This window comes from Plecotus auritus (genome assembly GCF_963455305.1).
Source record: "Plecotus auritus genome assembly, chromosome: 4".
Lineage (NCBI taxonomy): Eukaryota > Metazoa > Chordata > Mammalia > Chiroptera > Vespertilionidae > Plecotus > Plecotus auritus.
In genome coordinates, this window is record NC_137775.1 from 181,922,573 (window position 1) to 181,945,257 (window position 22,685).

Sequence of the window (22,685 nt, forward strand, 5' to 3'; positions counted from 1 at the left end):
CTTTCCTTCTATCTTTGCTAGCCCTCTCCCCCATACTGTGCAACTCTCTGCCTTAGCCGTCCTTGAGTCATGACCTCTGAACAGATGGAGCACATGGCAGTCAGCAACACGAGGGCAGGGCCAGTGTGCCCCTGGAGGCTCTGAGTCTAAGCATGGGCCAGGAGTGGGGTGGGGTGATCCGGCTGCTCCGTTTTCTTAAACTCCTCCCTCCGATCCCTTCTTTAAAACCTATAATAAAGCAGTCTCCTAGGAGCCAACTCCTTCGGAGGAGCCACTACATTCTGCTTTATGATTTATTTAGTGGTTAAAATATTGCCCTGTGATTTAGGGTCAGGTGGCTCCAGTGGGCAGCCAGGCATTGCCCGGTGGCCTGTGGGACGCCCAGCATATTGTGTGCTCTGGCCAGCAGGGGGAGGGGCAGAAGTGGCAGCTGGCCGGCCAGGAGCCTCTCCCTCCAGCAGCCCCAGCAGCAGGAGATGCAGACAGCGGCAGGTGAGGCTTATTCTGTAAACTTCAATGAAGACACTCACTACAGGTGTGCTGCCGATCACTACATAGTATAGCAACCACGAAAGTTCCTGAGCTCAAACTCCAGGTTCTTGACTCTAAGCAAAGGTTTGCAAGGAGGAGACGACTGTGCCTGAGAGTGAGTTCAGGCGCGAGCTGTGTGATCTTGGGCAAATGGTTTTAACCTCTTGGGTCTTAGTTTTTGAGGTTTGTGATACCTGCACACTAGAGGGCTACTGTTAAGAATTAAATGAGATCAGGCATATAAAGCTGTTAGCAAAGTGTACATCAAATCCAATATTCAATAAATGGCAGCATTGTTATTATTCATAAGACAGTGTAATAGAAAATTTTAAAGAATATACAGCATGTGATTTTTTTTAAAGCCTGTAACGATGGACACCAAAATACCAACAGTGGTAATCTCTGGGCGATGAGGTTATAGAAAATGTTCCTTCTATTTGCTTTTTTCTTTATTTTCTATAATGCATGTATGTATTACTTAAAATTTTTTTTTTTGTTGGTTTCAGAGAGGCAGGGAGAGGGAGGGAGAGAGATAGAAACATTAATGAGGAGGGAGAATCATTGACTGGCTGCCTCCTGCACACCCTCTACTGGGCCCTGACCAGAATCGAACCGTGATCTCCTGGTTCATAGGTTTACACTCAACCACTGAGTATTCCTATGGCCGGGCCACCCGAATTCCTTTTTGATCAGTGTAAAGGTATTACAATACTAAAGGGTATCGTACATGAAAACAATAATGGCTACGAAGAACAAGATGAGAAATGTTACCGCGAGCCTGCCGTGTGTCCTCCTGGGTGGCCTCTGGCACACTCTGCTGTCCTCCCTTTCTCCCAAGAGGAACATGTTGCAGGTGGCCACAGTGATGTTAATTACAAAGGGCACCTTCGCAGTGATACAGAAACGGCAGTACAACATAGATATGTTCATCTTTGATAATTCTGTTGGTTGAGATATATTTAAAGAAAAAGGGAAGATCAAACTTGCCTGCATGAGAAAAGAAATGACCGTTTTTTTCTGATGTTTGAGAACAGTTGGGGAAAGTGCCTTAGGTGACTACCACCCTGGATAAAATGATGTGTGGGTTGCGGATAGTTAGAATGCTGTTTGAAGTAGCACAATCTTATGTCTATGGCGAGACAGAGCTGAGAAAACCACTGGTGCTTGATAAGCCATCGTAATGCAGTACTTTATGACAAGTCTTGCTACGTAAAATCAGACACGAGCTTCCTTAAATGCAGGTGGCAAGTGGCACAGGTTACAGTCTTCCTCATCTCTGAAATCAGCAGGAAACGCTAAATGAAATTTAAGATTCCCAATTTGAATTAGACAGTTTGTTTTTTTTGTTTTTTTAAAAAAAGAAGACTAAAAGTGAAGGTTTCGGCCACACATGGTTTATCCCAAACCATTTTAATGTGTATCCATTTACTGCAAACTCATCTTTTCTTTCAATAACTACAGCTAGAACTAAATCACGACCAAAGATGAAAAACGAAGTCTTTCAACATGTCACAAGGAACTTGGGGATGATCTATTTAATGAGATTCCTCCCTTGCTCTCCTGCAAACCTTATAGCTGATGAATTTAGCACCATTTAAAAGTGGTGATCTGAGAGGCTACTGAGAAAAAAGATTTTCTTCTAGCTTTGAAGTTTACATACTAACCTACATTAATTTTTTTTTTTGCTTTTTGTTATGCTGATATTTTTAATATTCTGTATAAATAAGAACATGCTGAGTCAGAGATGTGGAAATCTGATCTATAAGATCTGGCAATAATGACTTTCATTCACTGGGTATGTTACCAGGACGGACACTCTTAACAACCCAGTGATGCAGGTATTATTACTTCTATGTTCCAATAAAGGAAAGGGGGATCAGAGATGTCAAGACGTCCAACAATGATCTAGGTCCTATATAGTAATCTGGGATTCAAACCTGGGCCTAACTCCAAAATCCATTAAGCCATTCCTCATCCTTCTACAGATATAAAAAATTCTAAAGTGAATATCAATCAAAAAAAGAGGTAAACATCCAATCATTTGGTAGAATTATTTTTTCTAAGTTCATAATACTATGCTCTTCACACTTAGAAACCTTCAAAAACTCCCACTCCCATTCTGATCTGAATAATACTGTGGGGGCCTTTGAAATCTTAGGAAGAAATACCTTTATTCAATTATCACCAGGAGATGATTCAAAAACTTCCCTGTATTGTCTCATATTCATCTCAGCTCAGATAACTTCTCTGGGGAGAGTCTTATTTTTTAAAAAAATATATATTTTATTGATTTTTTACAGAGAGGAAGGGAGAGGTATAGAGAGTCAGAAACATCGATGAGAGAGAAACATCGATCAGCTGCCTCCTGCACACCTCCCACTGGGGATGTGCCCGCAACCAAGGTACATGCCCTCGACCGGAATCGAACCCGGAGCCTTTCAGTCCGCAGGCCGACGCTCTATTCACTGAGCCAAACCGGTCAGGGGGAGAGTCTTATTTTTAATGCTTAGGCTTGTATCCCTTTTTATGCCTTTCCTCTTGCTTCCGAATTGGACTATTCAGAATCTCTCCTTTTTCCTTTTCTTAGTATTCCTAGATTTTAAATCTCTACAAACATTTCCATTTACTTCCCTATCTTCTCTAATTAACATGTTTTTAGACCATCAATAAAATTCAACATAAGCAATCAACTACTGAAATTCAAGTCCCCAGTTACCTATCTCTATGGCATTTTCCCCTTCATTTGTTTATCACACGTGTTCAAGATCGCAGCCACATTACAGTGCAATGAGCTTAGGGGCTAATCGGGGGCTCTGATCGCTGTGTAGAACACTCTTTCTTTGGAAAACGCACTATTTTCCAACCAAGTGATTCATAAATGGACATTTGGAATCCAACCCATTAGTAAGTTAGGAGCTGCCTATAAATGGGAAGTGCCTGAAGTAGAAGTTGCCATTTCTGATTGGTTTAGCATTCTGTGGCTATGCGATTCAAAGACTTCTCACATACTCGAAAGTCACTCGGCTGGTCCTGGTATTGTTCCCATGTGCTGACCAAGAGCTCCTCCCAGACCTGCGGGTAACAGGGCCAGTAAGTGGATTCACAGGCACAGAAAGGCCCAAGACACGCATGACCCAAGAGGAGTCCACACTTCCATTTCAGTTTGGTAAAAAGCAGGAACACAGAAGCAGAACTGAGACCAAATAAGCACCTTTCCCCAAACACCATCTCCGTCCCTTGAAACTCCACCTTCTTTCTTTCTTTCTTTCTTTTTTTTTTTTTTAATATGTTTTATTGATTTTTTACAGAGAGGAAGGGAGAGGGATAGATAGTCAGAAACATTGATGAGAGAGAAACATCGATCAGCTGCCTCTTGCACACCTCCTACTGGGGATGTGCCCGCAACCAAGTTACATGCCCTTGACCGGAATCGAACCTGGGACCTTTCAGTCCGCAGGCTGACGCTCTATCCACTGAGCCAAACCGGTTTTGGCTCCACCTTCTTTCTTTCACATGACACCTTGTTTTGCACTGGGTGGTGGCAGCTGGCTACAAAGTTTCTGCTGTAATTCCAAAGAAGACCCTCAGACGGAAGAATTACAGTGGAAAACTTCATCACAAAGCTCCTCCGTAACATACTAAAGGGAAAGGCATCACGATCCTGTCTGTTTGTCCTTGGCTCTAGCTCCTGCGCCAGGAACTATGAACTCGATTTGATTCCACAAACATCGACTGAGTTCTACTTGGGCTGGCACCGGGGGTAATCACAGGTTAGGTATGAAAATAAACCTGAGTCTCTCACCTCAAGGAGTTTGCAGTCCCATGGGGGAGAGAAATACATACAAAACTGAATCTAATTTGAGGCAAGTGTAAATATAGCAAAGCAATTAAATGTCCCCTTCAAACAGGTCAAAATTTGAAATTTCACCTTTTTCTTTCAGTAAACATACTCACATTCTCACTCCTATGATTTGTCTTTACACGTGGCCCCAAATGCTCTTGGTCAAAGTTGGCCAAAGAGGAGCAAATGCTGGTTAGAATGCTCTCCAGTAAGTGGTGCCATCCAACCCACGGCCCAAGAGGCATGCCGTGCAGCCTAACTTTGAATTCCGACAGAGAAGGCAAAGATAGGAAATAATCATTAGCTGACTGATTGCTACAAACAACGTTTTTCCAAAATGATCCTCTGAGGGCTGAGAAGAACTGACTGACATGTAAGCTCCAGAAAACCAGAAGAACTGCTTCTAAATTTGGAAAAAATCGACAGTAAAATCTCTCCCCAACCCTCCTTTGGGACTCGCCAGTTTACTAAAAACAACAACACGTGTATATCATGATGTTGTATGTTTAGGGAAAAGTACAAAGGAAAAGAGGTAGTCTGGCTACAGATTTTCTTCCCGAGATGGAGAAGTTTTGATCTGAGTCACATTTATGACAATAGGGCCATAGTTAACTACAGATTCTTTATGGCGTGGTGCTTGCGGATATACTGTATTTTTGCACACTTGTGGACAAGATGTTGACTTCATTTTACAACCAACATCTTGTCCACATCAGGAGAGCTTTCTCACACAGACATGCATACCATGTGGGCTACCTGCTGAGTTCTGGCAAGCTTGGCAGACTGCAGAGCATAATGGGAAGGCAGTTGGAGTGGAAAAAAACCTTCCTGGGAATTTTTTAAGTGGTTACAAAAGGGAGGGGGCAGGCTGTTTCCCCATGTCCCATACTGTGAGTTGGCATGGGGAAGATAATCCAGGAAATGAGATGTAAAAACTGTACACAGGTTCCTTAACAGAAGGGGCATTTTGCAAATAGCCAACACGAAGAATGCATTTCTCTAGGAAGTCAACCACTTGAAAGTTTTACTTTTTAATTAGCCACATGGAAGTTGAAAGAGCTGGGAAGCATCATTAACTCCACATGGAGATGTTAACCAGTTGCGCTCCCAGATCTCGGCGAGCTCACTTGATAGTTAAGGCGCACGTTCAAAGTAACCAAGTGGGAGAGAGTATGTGCAATGAGTAATATCCTAAAGAACGTAAATTAGACGGGGAGTGTCAGGTAAATGGCACCTAAATGCAGTATTTGAGTTTTCTGTTTCGGTGTAAGGTTTTCCCTCCAGTAACTAATGTGGCTTACCAAAGCAGAATATAAATCCTCTTCTCAAAATGATAGGAAAGAGAAGAAATGCAACAGCACCACCTAAAGGGCACTTAACAGCCATAAAAAACGAAGCAGAGGTTACAAAGCAGCAAGGACGTTTCCTGTGGCTGGAGGCACGGTGGACGATGCTCACTGTGATAAACACAGTTCCCGGATGGCACATTGGGGGGCAGTCTCTAGAGCAGCTACATTCTGGCTGCACATCCTGCCTGAAAAATTGGACAAAATTAATCCAATCCACAGAAAAGGTCATTTTGTCAAGTTCAAAACTCAGTTGAATAAACTCAAATGGATCACAGACCTAAATGTCAGAGCTAAAACTATAAAACCCTTAGGAGTCAATCCTCCCGACCTTGGGTTAGCAATGGTTCCTTAGATACAACACCAAAGCGACGAAAGAAAATAGATAATTGGACTTCATTAAAACTGAAAGCGTCTGTGTTGGAAATGACAGATCAAGGAAATGAAAAAGCAAGCCACAGAATGGGAGAAAACATTTGCAAATTAAATATCTGATAAGGAACATTTAAAGAATTCTTCGAACCCAATAAAATAAGATAAATAATCCAATTTTAAAAACGGGCAAAGGATTCAAATAGATATTTCTCCAAAGAAAATATATAAATGGCCCATAAGCATATGAAAAAAGGCTCAACACAATTAGCCACGAGGGAACTGCAAATCCAAACTTCAGTGAGATTCCACTTCTCACCCACCAGGATGGCTATGGTCAGACAGACAGACAATCCTAAGTGTTGGTGAGGATGTAGAGAAATGGGAATCCTCAGGCACTTCTAGTGAAAATGTACAGAATTATGGAGTTGCTTTTGGGAGTCTGGGAGATCTTTAACACAGAACTCTATGTGCCTTCACTTGTGAATGGATAATCAAAATATGGTATATCCAAACATGAGAATATTACTTGGCAATAAAACAATACATTTATACATGCTATTAACATGGGTAAACCTTGGAAATATTATACTAAGTGAAAGCAGCCAGTCACAAAAGGCCAAGTCCAGAACAGGCAAATCTATAGGGACAGAAAGTTGATTAGTGGTTGCCTTGGGCTGGGAAAGCGGGGGAATAGAGTGAAAACGAATGTGTATGTGGTTTCTTTTAAGGTGATGAAAATATTATGGAACTAGATTGTGGCAATGGGCACACAACTCTGTGAATATATTAAAGCCATTAAAGTGTATGCTTCCAATAGGTGAAATATAGGCTCCATAAATTATATCTCAATAAAGCTGTTAAAAAGATTCAAGTGAAGAGTTTTCAACTGCTCCTCACTGGCAAAATAAGGTATCATTTATATGAAAATTATAAAATTTCCATAGCCTTTGTGATCCTGCAGGTTCCAAGCCCCTACCACCATGTTGGAGGAGGAATCAGTTACTCCTTGGTGGAGTCACATGGCTGTCAGCAGCAGAAGTGGGACCAGAACCTGGGTGGGGGGGTCAGAGTTCCACGCAGACCTGGGGCTAGGGCAGCCTTGGGCAAACTACGGCCCGCGGGCTGGATCCGGCTGTTCTATCCGGTTCTCTTGCTCTCCCCTCCGCTCCTTTACTTTGAATTTATATTAGTTCACACAAACACTCCATCCATGCTTTTGTTCCGGCCCTCCAGTCCAGTTTAAGAACCCATTGTGGCCCTCGAGTCAAAAAGTTTGCCCACCCCTGGGCTAGGGTGTGGCAAGATCATGTGGAGCAAACATTTAAGGAGGTGCCACTCTCAGTGCCTTGCTTGCCTGGCCCAGCCCTGGTTCCCCGGGCATGGGAACATGTTCTTGCTACAGGACCTGCCTGGGATGTGCAAAACGAGATCATCTGTAAACAGGAACACTTTAATGACTGTTCAAGCTTCAACCATCATTCCTCATTTGTTTTTCCTACACATGTCATAAAAAAAGGGTTTTCCCCCCTTCGTTTTCACTTCAGGGAAAAGAGAGAGGACCCAAAGAACGAGGGGTTAAGCAGAGTTTGGAAGGAAAAGCAAGTGAGAAAAAACACACGCTTGCCAAGAGGACATGTTTTCTCCGGTGACCAGAGTAACAGCGCTGTTTGTTTTAACCATTTCAGTTAGCATGGTCTTCACAACATGGCTCCTCCAGCCGCCAGCGCGACCAATAATTTGCCAACCCTCTTACTACCTGCGTCTATACCAACACGCTTCATTTCCACCGGCCGGCTTTCCTTGTGAGGTCAATGAACACAAGTTTCCATTATGGAAAACACAGCTTATCAGTGGACACAGTCTAACGTTACAGTATAAATGTTGAGTTACTGCTACTCAACAGTGCTTTAGGTTTTATTTGCACATTTATGCACTCCCTAAAGAAAGCTCAGCACAGACCCTTTGCATGTTGCTTGGTTTCTAGCCAATGCACAGACTCAGGTACCACGTTTTTCTGAAAGATTATGGAGGCTTTCATCTTTACTGTGTCCACTTGTTTACCTCTCCCGAGACTGATAGCAGGGGAAGGCGGTAAAGAGTAAAATTCACTCCCATGCCCACCCTGGTGACCTATCCCGCTTGCTGACGGTCTAGGACGGCCCCGAAGCCCAGCCTTGCTGTTCACGTGTTCTCATTTATTTGCTCTTACGGAAGAGTCCCTGGTTACTATCCCCTCCAGAATGAACCACGTGCTTTAGCTAAACATATGTTCATACCATTCCCGGCTTTAATCGTAGCCAAATATTTGTAATCACGTCATGCCTGGTAACTCCGAGTTCAAGGATCCCATTACACAGCAAGGTACATAGGTGCCCAGGCTTTCCTGTCGCAACGTTCAGTTTTGCTGTTTGTTTTCCTAGACGAGCATGTGACTCATTCCTAAATCTCAATGGGAGGCTTTGCCAATGACGTCAGGCTGTCTTCATGCACCTATTGTTGGGTGTCAGCTAGAGTTGCTAAAGCTTGGCCCACTTCCCTTTCTGGGTATACATCCTACAGACCCAAAGACCTGGGCATTAGGAAGAAAGCTCTTGTACCCAAGCCATTGACTCCAGAAGGAAGCAGGTGAGCTTAATGGTTAAGGACTCCAGGAGAGGAACTTCAGGCAAAGGCTGAAACCCCACTCTGCCCCTTATAGCCCTGTGCACACTGCTCAGCCTAGCCCGGCCTGCTTCCCTTAACTGAAAAATGGGACCAACGGAATGTCTACTCCATTGGGCTGTTGTGAGGATTAAATGAGGTGTAAAGTCGATACTCAATAAAGGCAGCAACTACTTTTACTGCTGTTGAATGTCTGCCTTTCGGATGCTTCCGTGACAGACTCTTGTTCTGGTCTGCTCAGAGGCAAACAAAATATGATCCTTCTCTTCCAAGAGCATATGTACTAATTAGAAAATAAATTACTACCTTGAAAACACTAAAAAAAATCAGTAGAATAGGTTTATTGCTTACAAATAAGAAACAAAATTAGGTAATCAGTACTCCCTCTTGTTTTTATGGGTATATAACAATAGAATCAATATGCTATGAAAAAGCTTTGTATCCTCCATTAGGAAATCTCATACACCTGACTGAATAGAACTGTCCATTAAAACTTGTGTTTGTTTGTTTTTAAATCCTCGCCTGATTATATGTTCCTTTACCGATTTTTTAGAGAGAGAGAGGAAGGGGGGAGGGAGAGAGAGAACCATCCATCAGTTTCCTCTCCCACATGCCCAGACCAGGTGCCAAACCTGCAACCTAAGTCTGTGCTCTGACCAGGAATCAAACCTGAAACCTTTTACTGTTTGGACAATGCTCCGACCAACTGAACCATCTGGCCAGGGCCCAAGTTTCATTTTTATTTGTTGGAATGAAAGGCAGTATGCATACTCAAGTAACCTTGATATATATATATATATTTTAATACTCACCCAAGGCACTATTCCTAAACATATTTTTCCATTGATTTTTTTAGAGAGAGTGAAGGGGAAAGGGGAAGTGGGGGTGAGAGAGACACATATATTGATCGGTTGCCTCCCATTTGCACTCTGACCAGGGCAGGGGATAGAGCCTGCAACACAGGTATGTGCTCTTGACAAGGAAATGAACCCATGACCCTTTGATTTACAGGCTGATGCTCTAGCCACTGAACCTAACTGGCCAGGACCGAGCCTTGCTATTTTATATCTTCTTCTCTTTAGGAAGCTTAGGTGACATTGTACATAGGCGCACGGCTCATTTTGCTCTTAACTTTTCAACATTCACTCTTTCCTGAAACCCAACACCAAGGCATCTGTGTTCATGTTAAAACCCTCTGAAAACGTGTTTCTCTGTCCTGGCTCCTTGGTCTATATACACAGCAGCTCTTTGCTACTGAACCTCCATGGAGCTTCAGAGCATGTTAATCTCTGCTTTGCCTCTCACTGGAGCTACAGCCTTGGGCATGCTATACATCCCTGTGCCTTAGTTTCCTCACCTGTGAAATGGGGTTAATACAGATGTGAGGATTACACGGATTAATACACCACCAAGTGCTTTGAACAGTGCCTGGCAGTAAGTGCTCAATAAACAGCAGCTGTTATTGTTAATAGCTATGTGGTTGCTTTTAACGATTCTTGTTTAAAGACCTGAAAAACCAATCTCTGCCCCTGCGCGGGGAGTGCGTCTCACTGGTTTCCTCCATGGCATGCTGCCTCTTTCACCGCCATCACTGTTTAGCTAAAAGCCAGACGCTCGGGCCGTGTCTCTAAAACAGCCCAGTGTTGCAGAGCCAAGCAGCAGCTGGCCACGCCATGTGGTTTGAGGAGCACAGAGCAGACCTTTCCACTCCAAAATACACCAACGAAATGCTACAGTTAGAGATTCATTACGTGGGACCTGGGGAGCCATTTGGTTGTCAGGAATCCAGTGCTTTAAAAACACCGAGATTCCTGGGAGGAAGGAAACTCTCCCGTTATCAGCTCACTGCTTAGCAAAGGTGAGCTGAGCGGGAGCTGAGCCAAAAGAGGTGGGAAGAGTGGCCTGGGGGCTGGGGAAGGACTGAGAACCAGCGGGGAAATAGTGAGACGGAGGAGAGCAGGATAGGAGAGAAAGTCTCACTTATTTCCAGGGTCCAGTTCCCAGGAACTGCCTTGGCCCCAGGACTCAGGGAGCGGCCAGCCAGGCTCGAGGGCGCTGGATCTGAGAGAGGGGGCGGGCTGTGCGTCCCTGTAGCAGATGTCCCTGCGCCCTGTCCTCGCGGCCAGTTCACCTGGGCCTTTCGTTCCCCTCCACGTCCTTCCTGTGGCAGTTTCAGCACCGAGCAGGCTTAGGCAAAGCACTAAGGCGGCCTTGCAGAGGTGGAGTGGCCCGGTGGGCGAGGCCACAGGCTGCTGCCCCCTTGCCAGCAGCAACGCTGATGTTGACTCTCTTATATCTGGCACTCGCCACAGGACCTGTTATACAGTGACTTACTGGGCTGTCTCCCAACTTCATGAGAACCTTTGCTGAGGACTCAGATCGGCTTTCATCCCTGCGTTCCCATCACAAGTCTACATGCTATGTTTGCCGAGATGAGTAAATCAGAATTGGGGGCTGTTTTCCTTTTTGTCTGAAATTACCCCATCACTTTCTAGCTAAGGGTGAAAGCTTGTTCTGTGGCCACCAATGAGGACGGGTGAGGACCGAGGCAGGCGGTGGGTCACACTGCAGGGCGGGTCAGGACCCCCGGTGCGACGGCAGCGAGCAGCTCCCAGGGTCCCGGGGGGAAGGAAGGCTGAGCCTGCCCCGGTCCCCCTGTCTGCCTCTCACTGGCTTGTCACGGAACACTGCCCCAGTTCTGAGCGCCCCTGGTCTGTGCCATTCGAAATGAACCCAGGAACACAAAGTCCTCTTCAGTGTTTATTTGGTTAAGCTCCTTGTGAAGGCTGATGAAAGAAGTGACACCTTCCTGCCATGGCCACCCGATGCCTTCACACCCCTCGCCTCTCCCCTGCCTGCCATCAGGACCAGCTCCCCCAGCTGCTCCTGACCTGCCGATGCCTCAAACACCCTTCGCCTGGTCCCGTCACTACCTTACATGCCCTTTGTGACCTAGACCCACCTCCGATTCCCTGCTTCAGTCTAATTCATTTTACTTGGGCAGCGTGCATTCCTGTGCACAGCACATGAGCTGTCTCTGCTTTAGGGGTTCACCTACTTCTTCCTACAGAGAATGACAGCCAAGCACAAGCAGGCTTTTAACAAAGGCTCTCTGACGATGGCAGCAATGTGGCTGAAATCCCTCAAGTCTGATGACAGCACCTAGTTGCCAGGATGTCCCACAGCAGCCACAAACTGCTGGTTCCGGGTCGGGGCGGGCTCCAGCAGCTGCCTGGGCCATGCGTCTTCAGAGGGGTTTCACCCCAATGTGGCAGCCCTTGAAATCCATTTTCTATGAAAACCCAAGCCTCTCAGTTTGATAAACAAACTGCACATTTGCTGTGGGTTCTGGATCTGACCTTTCACACTGGTTTTGTCAACATAATTTACTGTATTCATAAATACTAATGTTCTCATTTGCTTTTCTATCTTTAGTGTACTGTAAATTATCAGCAAGTACATAAATGTCTTGGCCTGGGAATACAGTGGGCTGAAATGACTTCCCTTTCCCTTTAAAGACGTTGCATGTTTTTAATGGTAGGTGTTTCTAATTAACTTGAAGTGCCATAAACTGCCCATGTATGAACCAGAGACAAGCGAGCTGCATGAAATTAAAAGTACAGTATCTGACTAATGTTAGCAAATTAGGCACGCCTTCCAGGGGCACAATTTCTCGGTTTAGAGTTGTCATCTTATTCATGCAGAGGATCCAAGGCTCCTGGAACAGCCGCGCCAAATGAGCCCTCCAAAAAAAAAAATTTTTTTTTTTTTTATTGGTGGTGGGGGAGGCATTAATTAGGAGTAAGATTTCAAGTTTTAAAAAAATTCCCACTCAGGCCATCTCAACATAGCATCTCCTCACCTCTTCCTTCATAAATGAGCTCGATTTGGGGATCTGATCTTTTTGCCAATATCAGTCCAAATTAGCACTGTAAATATTACAATCAAATGTTACCATTTGGCCTAATTTTCTTTCAGCCTGCCGTTAATCTTTATTCAGCCTTAATGAGTATTTATTGTGTGGCCCTGACAGCTTGCTACTGCTGTGATAAATTATCTGATTCAAGTCCGATTAAAAATGCAACCCAGAGTGCTAATTATCTCAACAGATCTGCTTAATAATAGCATTTCTTGTCAATTATGGAATCTCAGCATGGGTGTCAATAGCAACAAATGCGCAGGCCTACCTTAGATGCTGACTTCCCATAATGCCCTTTTACTCGCCATATGTAAATCAGAGCGCTTCTGTACCTGGGGTGACCTTTTATTAGCAAGCTGTCAAAATGATGAAACTAGCCACAGCAAAACCCCCACTACCGTACAATTAGGGGCTACAGCTTAGGACAACAGGAGGTCAATCAGACATGGCTAATTATGATGCATCTTACTTATGGCCTGTCCAGCAGGAAGAATGAGCTGTTTTTGAAATTTACGCCAGCGTATGCATGACCCACAGGAGGGAAGCCACCGACCGCGGGGGCGGGAGAGGTGGAGACACGGAATTGCACAAGTCTACAATATTTCAGGGCGTCTGGGATCAAATCTGAGTTCAATTTCAGCTCTGTCACTTACTTGCTGTGACTTGAATAAATCACCTCAACTGGAAAATGGAGCCGACCCCATGCACCTCACTGAAGGAGTTTGGGGGGCGGGGGTGAGGATTAAGAGGTACCAAGTGTAGAAACACTCAGCATGGTGCCATCACATAGTGGGTGATGAATATGTTAACTTTCTCCCCCTTTGCCTATTTCTGTTCCCGGACTAAGAGAGCAGGTAACATGCTACCAGCAACATTCATGAAGCTCTGGCTATGTGCCCTGATCAGTGTCTTCCATGAATCCTGCCTCCTTTGCCATCCATGGTCAGAACTAAAGAGAGTAGCTGAGCTGGAGGCCATTTAGCACAGCCTCAGGCTTATAGGTGCAAATGCCTTAAATGACTCAAAGCCAAGGATGAGACTCTTCTCAAAGGTTATCCGAAGCACACACTGTGCACCCTGCCTTGGTAACAGTAAAAGGAGTGTTGATTGAATTGAGCATTGACTCTAGGCCAGTCACTGTGTGAGTGCTTTACATTGTTTAGTCCAACAATAACCCTCTTCTCACCTTCCCCCTGGAGACCAGGACATAAGTGCAGGGAGGTGAAAGGACTTGCCCAACATCCCACAGCTAGTAGGTTTCAGGCCCCAGGCTTGAGTTGAGAGCCAGTGCCCCCACTTCCCAAAATAGGAGGGACCCCTCATGATGTATTTTTTTAAAAATATATTTTATTGATTTTTTACAGAGAGGAAGGGAAAGGGATAGAGAGCCAGAAACATCGATGAGAGAGAGACATCGATCAGCTGCCTCCTGCACACTCCCCACTGGGTATGTGCCCGCAACCAAGGTACATGCCCTTGACCAGAATCGAACCCAGGACCCTTGAGTCCGTAGGCCGATGCTCTATCCACTGAGCCAAACCAGTTAGGGCTCATGATGTATTTTACAACAGATGATTTTAATAGAAAGGGAAGGAGAGGTTGACACTGGCCTGAGAATGTCATGCTACAACCGCTATGTGGCATTTTAATTATAAGGAATAATAAACAAGTGTCTTTTGGCTCCCTGCTGTGACAAACCGCAGAGTCCAAGAGCGGGGCTAAGTCTCAAACAAGCCTCGGTCTTTTCGTGGGCCGTGACGCGAGGAGAGCTCTATTTTGTCACAGGACCTCAAGCATTTTCAGCCTTTGGTGGCACAAACCTCTTCTCCCGGGCTTTTACCCCACAGAGCCCTTCTTCTTTAAGTGGAAACACCATCACTGCTCGTCACCACCTTCCTGCCTCACCTGCCCGCCCTCCGCAGGCTGACCTGTCGATAACCCAGAGTTGTACATGGGTTCCAAGCATCACTTGAAGCAACCTCCTCAGAAATGGTTCCTAATTTTCCCAGATTAGAAGGGCACCATCTCAAGCGAATGCCTAAAATACACACGTTCACATTTCTTACATCTGGATCATGTGGCCTATGTGCAAAGGACAAAGAATCCATCCTGTTTGGTGATGGCCAAATGATGTGTCCCCAGTGGCCACGCCCAGGATAGCTCGCAGTAAGGATTCAGGGGGAACCCTGCAGGGGAAAGGAAGGCAGTGTAGACCTCCACTGCTAACTAAGCCAGATGCTGCGTGGCTGGATGGCTAACGAGGCCCAGATGAGTCCCCAGGCAACAGATGCGGGGAGATGCAAGGGGAGATGGAAGAAAGGATCACGAGCGTTTCCTTCTCAAATCATGTGTCCCCTCTTCCCCGTCACCTCGAGCCTGGCTCATTATTACTTCCTTCACAGATGATCGCAAATCAGGAAGCAAGTCTTTCCCTCGAGAGGATGCCAAGTCAGTGCCACGAGGGCGTAAATCAAGTGTTTCATAAACAGTGTGTGGGCTAGTTCTCCTTCCAGCGCTGAGATCAGCCATCTCCCCTCACGAGCCCTCGCTGTTTCCCCATAAAGTGCGCGCGCCTACGTTTTCTTTGATGAGTGCTGCCAAGTGTCATTTGGGGTGCGGTACACAGCACTTTCCCTAGGGTAGGAGCTGAGACTTATCGTGGCCCACAGCGGCCCACAGCGGCCCAGTTTTCCGCACCCTGAGCTTCTCACCACCTTGTTCCGGCATGGTGAACCCAGATTTCAGCTGGGAATAAAACCTGGAGGGCTTATGCCTGTCTCCTGGCTTACACACTCCCTTTGATTCCTATGACACCACGCAATGTTGATGTGGAAATTACTTGGTACCACTTCCCTCCTTTGTGTGTCCTTAAGCCTGCATGTAAATTCCACACGAGGTTTCCAGGAACTATGGAAACACATCCTCTACAGACAAGTTTCGTGTGAAAATTATTGCCCCATTGGGCAGAGCTTAATGGTCCGACAGCATTTAACTCTCTCTGAACACTACAGGGGGAACTAAATCTTTCCAAACACTTGGTAACAAGGAACACAATGTATGTACCTGAGGAGCTATAAGAGCCATACTTGTATCCTCTGTATCCATCTCTATGCATGAGTCCCGTTCATCGGAAAGTGTGGCTCTAAGGCTGAATCTACAGTGCATTCGGTAGTAGTCACAGGCCTGTGCTTGCCTGCAGACGGATCCCTTATTTCTCTGGGTATCAACCGTTTGCCATGTGGCTGCCTATTATGAAGACTATGCCTGTTGACACACTTCTACTGAAAAATTAAGTAATCTGAAATACAAACTGTGACTTGAATGGTGAACTATAATTTGTTTTGTATGTAGATGCCAGATTTGAGCAGCTATCATCAATTTTCATTTTATAATGTTGACCACATCTTAAAAATTAATTACGCCTGCTATTTATTTCCCACTCCTGGTCTTAGGCCAACAAAATAGTTCCTTGAACTTGCCTGAAGCATATGGACGTCCGCAGGATTTCATTTATTGTTTTTGGTAAAGTCACGTTCGTCCAAAAATCGTGCAGGGGTCACACGAGAACTTTGGGTGCTGTCATTTGCCCGAAGCTGTTTCCATTAGCAGCCATATCCGTAAAAACACATGTCAGCCGTTAGCCCTCCAGCACTGTGAGTAAAGTCAGCCCCAAAGAGATTCATTTCTATTTTGGGTCCTCACTGTCTTTCCAAGGGGCTGAAAAAGATTTTGGATCCCTGGGCTCTGCAGGAAACCCTTGCCTAATTTCTGTTTCTCTACACCCTTTTTGGAACCCTACCATCAACTATGATGGGACTGTTACATTTTGCATTTCAGGAAGTAATCGTTGACACCTCCCCACTATGCACTGTCAACAATGCCATCCTAAAACTATCATAAGACCTACAAGACTACAGTCCTTCCCTCTCAAATCTTTGGGGATATATTTGAGAATCCAGTTTGGTACTTCTGGGATACTGAAAAAAAAAGCTTTTTTTTTTCCCTTTTAATATATTTTTCTTGATTTCAGAGAGGAAGGGAGAGGGACATAGAAACATCAATGATGAGAATCATCAATGGGCTGCCTCCTGCACGCCCTACAACCCGGGCATTGAACCATGACCTCCTGGTTCATAGGTCGACACTCAACCACTGAGCCACACTTCCCTGGTAAAAAAAAAAAGCTTTTAAAAAATCTTCCAGGGCCAGAGTTTAAACATTCAGCTGCTGGGCTCACAGTTAGAAAAACCAAGTAAAACAAGAAGATACTACTCTAAACAGAATTGAGGGTGTGGGTCCTGGCTTTATACAAAATTATGTCAGTGCTAGTGCATAAAGTATCCAGGGAAGTCCAGTAAGCCATGCCCAGCACGAACTTTCTAGATTGTGAAAAGCTCTCCTGATTTTCCCCACTGAGAATCCTTCTGTGCGGCTCCTCCGGACTTCTGACCTTGATGTAGACCGGCAGAGCCCTCTGAACTCCCCTCTCTGCCCCAGGGCTTGAGGGTCCCTGACAGGTCAGATCTTTTCAGCACTTTTCCCTCTTCCTCTCTGAAAGTTACCACTGCTTCCCCAACCACGTCTGCTTACACCTGTCCCTTAGGGCTACTCACCGCTCTCCTGAGCAATAAGCAACACACATCAGGGGTCTGGTTCATCAGCAGTTGTCAGGATGAGCTGTATCATCACAGCCTGGGTACTTGTCATATAACCACTCTTGGATTCCACCCAGTCCTATGTGATTGGTATGTAGTTTGACTTTGAGAAGCACTGGCCTGGAACTAAGAGACCTTTCTTGAAAGTAACAAAGTTCAGAGAGCTCATGAGTGATCCTGGAATCTGGGACAGTCCTCAGAATATTGGCAACCACAGCCGCCTTCCAAAATCTCACAGTTAAAGCTTTGTCTAAACCTCTAGTAAATTTCGTTAGTAAGTCTAGAAGGGGAATGCGATATTCTAGGTACTACACACCACGTAAGCATACATAGTTTTGAAGACTGAACCTAAAGACCATCTATTTAGTATGGCAAACCGAAGGCACTTTGGGATCTTGCAGTGCCTCACGTCCCTGCTGACAGGGACTAGGGAGGAAGCAGCTTGTGTTTTACTTGAAAGTTACTGGAAAGAGAGTCCAGGAGTTTCCATGGTTCCCCCATGGTTCCCTCCATAACCATTCCTGTGGCCTTGAGAACACGGAGTACAATGCTCACAGGGCTGTGCCTTCCAAAGCCAACTGGGAAGACCAGAAAGCAGACGCCTCGCTGCACATCACCCCTTCTCGACCGGAATCTCTCGAGGCTGGATCCAGGGACCTGTGCCTTTAAGATCTCCCTGTGACTCAGGCTTGGAGCCACGACCCAAGCGGGAGGGTGCCTCCGGGCTAAGGGCCCTTATCTCCTGGGATCCAGGACCGCCTTCCACGCTCAGTGGCCTGGCTCCTCTCTTCCCGGAGCTCCCTTTAAAACCCCCACACTTAGACTCCCGAGCCCTCCGCTTCCAGGACCCAGGCACCCCAGGTCCCGCCTCCCGGATCCAGGATCCCGGCGTCCGAGATCTGCGCCACCAGCAACTCGTCTCTGTAAGACCTTCTCGAGCCCAGGACCCTAGGTCCCAGCGTGAGAAACTCCTGTATTCTTACTCCCAGGGCCAAGAAACCCAGGCGCTCCCAATTCCCCGCTTTTGGGCTGCGGACCCACCCTTGGGAGCGCAGGGGACCCCAGCGCCCAGCCTGGGGCCTCGGTCAGGGCATTCCATCCCCAAGGGCCTGGAACGCGGGCGCCGTGAGCTCACAGTCCCCGGAACCTCAGCGTTCCAGCCCCAGGGCTGCTACGCCACTCGCGGCTCTAAGGGACCTCGGTGTCCTAGGCAGGCGCCCCCAGCTCTCCCTGCTTCCAGGCGCTGAGAAACCCTGGGGCGTTCACCATGGTGGCCGACCAGCCGAAGGAAGACCCCAAAGGGTCTGGATCGGTGGAGCACACCGCCACACTGAAACCAGGCGAGGCAGGAGGCGGCCCTCCCTCGAACCCGGTGATCAGCTGCCTCCGCACCAACCTGCTGCTGCTGATGACCATGCTGTTCGTGTTGGGGGGCGTGCTGCTGGGGCTGGGGTTGTCCAGGGCCGGCGGCGCGGCCATGCTGGGCCCCTTGCGCCTGGCGGCCTTCGCCTTCCCGGGGGAGCTGCTGCTCCGCATGCTGCGCCTGGTCATCCTGCCGCTGGTGGTGTGCAGCCTCATCAGCGGCAGCGCCAGCCTGGACCCGGGCGTGCTCGGGCGCCTGGGCTCCTGGGCGCTGCTCTTCTTCCTGGTCTCCACGCTGTTGGGGTGTATCATCGGCATCAGCCTGGCCGTGGCTCTGCAGCCAGGCGCCGACCTCGCCAAGGCCCAAAACGACACGAGCCCCGCCCCCCCACAGGACACCAGCAATTCTGTGCTGGGTTCTGTCCTGGACCTTCTGAGAAATTTCTTCCCCTCCAACCTGGTGACTGCAACCTTCCGCTCGTATTCGACCTACTACGAAGACAGAGATTTCTTCGGAACCATGATGAAGGTGCCTGTGGGGCGCCAGGTGGAGGGCATGAACATCCTGGGCCTGGTGGTGTTCTCCATCGCCTTTGGCGTGTGCCTGCGGAAGCTGGGGCAGAATGGGGAGATTCTCATCCACTTCTTCGCCTCCTTCAACGACGCCACCATGGTGATGGTCTCCTGGATCATGTGGTACGCCCCCGTGGGCATCCTGTTCCTGGTGGCCAGCAAGATCATAGAGATGGACGACGTGAAGCAGCTCTTCACCAGTGTCGGCAAGTACGTCCTCTGCATCTTGCTGGGGCACCTCATCCACGGGCTCCTGGTGCTGCCCTTCTTGTACTTCATCCTCACCAGGAAGAACCCCTACCGCTTCCTGTGGGGCATCCTGACAGCGCTGGCCGCTGCCTTCGCCACGTCTTCCAGCTCCGCCACTTTGCCGCTGACCATACAGTGCGTGGAGGAGAGGAACGGCATCTCTAAGAACATCTGCCGCTTCATCTTGCCCATCGGGGCCACTGTCAACATGGACGGAGCCGCCCTCTTCCAGTGTGTGGCCGCGGTGTTCATTGCACAGATCAACCGGAGGCCCTTGGATGTAGTGATGATCATCACCATCCTGATCACGGCCACCGCCTCCAGCGTGGGCACCGCGGGCGTCCCTGCTGGAGGTGTCCTCACTCTGGCCATCATCCTCGAGGCAGTCAACCTGCCGGTTGACCTCTCCTTGATTCTGGCTGTGGACTGGCTAGTGGACCGGACCTGTACGGTCATCAACGTGGAAGGTGATGCCTTTGGGGCGGGAATCCTCCAACATTTGGTGGATCGGAGAAAGGTTAGTGGCTCAGTGCCCCAGTTGGTCCAGGTGCAGAGTGACAGCACTGTGGTTACACTGCCGATCCTCAAACGCTATTCAAGACCTTCTAGAGATACTAGCAGCTCCAAGAAGAGCTCAGTCAGACCTCCCCTATTCTAATGGGGCACTTTGGATATTCAAATCACAAGAGATGGATCAACGGACAAACTCATTCTCTGGCAGCCCGCCCATAAACTTTGGGGAGCCAAGGGCCCCAGCCTCCCTTCCCAACCTACCTCTCCTCAACCCCAAATCTGGGAGACCTTGCTACTGGGATATAAGTGTATGTGGGTATGAATGTCTCCCCAAATCTCCCAGGTCCTCAACTCCTGCCCCACCCAAGGTTAGGAAACAGCAAGACGGAGAAGTAGCATCCTCCTCGCCTCATCCAGGTCGCCACATGGAATTCTGCCCTCTTTGATAGCTTGCTCCCATGTGTGTCAGCTTCTTTGCTGGTTATTTTGGTGGCTGTAGCTGTGTGTGTGTGTGTGTGTGTGTGTGTGTGTGTGTGTGTGTGTGTATGCATGTGCGTGTATGTGTGTGGGGAACTCTGGGTAGGGGGAGACTGAGGACAAACACTGCTGTCACTCCAGAGGACATTTTTCTTACCAATAAAATTGTCAAGTATTAAAAAAATAAAAAGATCTCCCTAAGTGACTGAGGAAGGGCCATACATGGGAGCCACTGTTCTAGCCATTGAGTGGCTCCAAAGTTGCTATTTAACTTCAATCACACATATATTGATACACAGAGATTTAGACTAAGGAGAATTGTGACTCCAGAGGCAAAGGAGGGTTTTGGCTGTGTCAATCCTTGAGGTTGTAAATGGTTGTCTATATGCTTAGTAAATGGTTGGTCTATTCATTACTCCAATATGGGAGGGCAGCAGGTCAATTTTAAAAAATACTTATCTTTATTGTTGAAAGTATTACAAATGTCCCCCCCCCCCCCGCCGGCATTGACCCCTTCTAGCCTGATCTCCTCCTCCCCCCAACCACCTCAGGCCTTCAGCACACTATTGTCTGTGTCTATGGGTTATGCACATTCTATCTAATAAAGAGGTAATACACAAATTGACCCTCACACCCTCACACAAGATGGCCGCCCCCATGTGGTCAAAGATGGCTGCCACAAGATGGCCAGCAGGGGAGGGCAGTTGGGGGTGACCGGGCCAGCAGGGGAGGGCAGTTAGGGGCAACCAGGCCAGCAGAGGAGGGCATCTGGGAGTGACTGGGCCAGCAGGGGAGGCCAGTTGGGGGTGATCGGGCCAGCAGGGGAGGGCAGTTGGGGGTGATCAGGCCAGCAGGGGAGGGCAGTTGGGGATTACTGGGCTAGCATGGAGGGCAGTTGGGGGCAATCGGACTGGCAGGGGAACAGTTAGGCATTGATCAGGCTGGCATGGGAGTGGTTAGGGGGTGATCAGGCTGGCAGGCAGGCGAGCGTTTGGGAGCCAGCAGTCCCGGATTGTGAGAGGGATGTCTGACGGCCAGTTTAAGCTGGCCATTGGACATACCCCGAGGGGTCCCAGATTGGAGAGGGTGCAGGCTGGGTTGAGGGACATCCTCCCGTCCCGCCCCCCCGCAGTGCATGAATTTCGTGCACTGGTACTCTAGTATGCTTATAAGTTCTTCACTTAATCTCTTCCCATCCACCCCTCCCCCGCCTTCCCTCTGAGATTCATCAATCTGTTCCACGTTTTTATGTCTCTAAATCTATTTTGTTCATCAGTTTAGTTGGTTCTTTAGATTTCACATATGAGTGAGGTCTTTCTCTGACTGGCTTATTTCGTTTAGTATAATACTCTCCAGGTCTATCCATGCTCTCTTACATAGTATTCCATGGTGTAAATGGTCCTCACCTTTTTTTATCCACTCATCTCCTGATGGGCACTAGGGCTCTTACCAGATCCTAGCTATTGTAAATTGCGCTGCTATGAATATAAGGGTGCATATACTCTTTCGAGTTTCTTAAGGCTATATTCCTAGAAGTGGGATCACTGGGTCAAATGGAAGTTCCATATTTAATTTTGAGGAAACTCTATACTGTTTTTCGTAATGGCTGCACCAGCCTGCATTTTCACCAGCAGTATACTAAGGTTCCCTTTTCTTCACATTCTCAAGCACTTGTCATTTGTTGATTTGTTGATGGCAGCCATTCTAACAGGTGTCAGTGATACCTCATTGTCATTTTAATTTGCATCTCTCTGATGATTAGTGACTTTGAGCATTTTTTCATATGTTTCTTGGCCGTTTGTATGTCCACTTTGGAGAAGTGTCTATTTAGGTCCTTTGCCCACTTTTTTATTGGATTGTTTGTCTTCCTTTTGTTAAGTTGCATGAGTTCCTTAAATATTTTGGATATTAACCCCTTATCAGATGTATCATTGGCAAGTATGTTCTCCCATACAGTGGGCTCCCTTTTCATTTTGCTGATGATTTATTTTGCTGTGCAAACTTTTTAATTTGATGTAGTCCCATTTATTTATTTTCTCCTTTGTTTCCCTTGCCCTAGGACAGTGGTCAACAAACTATAGCTTGCGAGCCGTGGTTTGCCGCTCTGTTGACTAATGAGTTTGCCGACCACTGGGATAGGGGCTTAATCACAAGGAACAACAGCCTGTAATTATTGGAATTGA

The 22,685-nt window shown here is 47.2% G+C and overlaps 2 protein-coding genes across 4 annotated transcripts in view; one reads left to right on the forward strand and one right to left on the reverse strand.

Annotated features, from left to right (window-relative positions):
- The window catches only part of JAZF1 (JAZF zinc finger 1), a 309,481-nt gene that overhangs the window by 78,956 nt on the left and 207,840 nt on the right, over window positions 1-22,685 (reverse strand). The window lies entirely within an intron of this gene.
- LOC308245976 (neutral amino acid transporter B(0)-like) lies at window positions 18,596-20,170 on the forward strand (the record flags this gene model as incomplete). The annotated part of the gene is made up of 1 exon (XM_080663847.1): window positions 18,596-20,170. One exon carries the CDS (start codon window positions 18,596-18,598, stop codon window positions 20,168-20,170), a length of 1,575 nt encoding a protein of 524 aa, XP_080519973.1.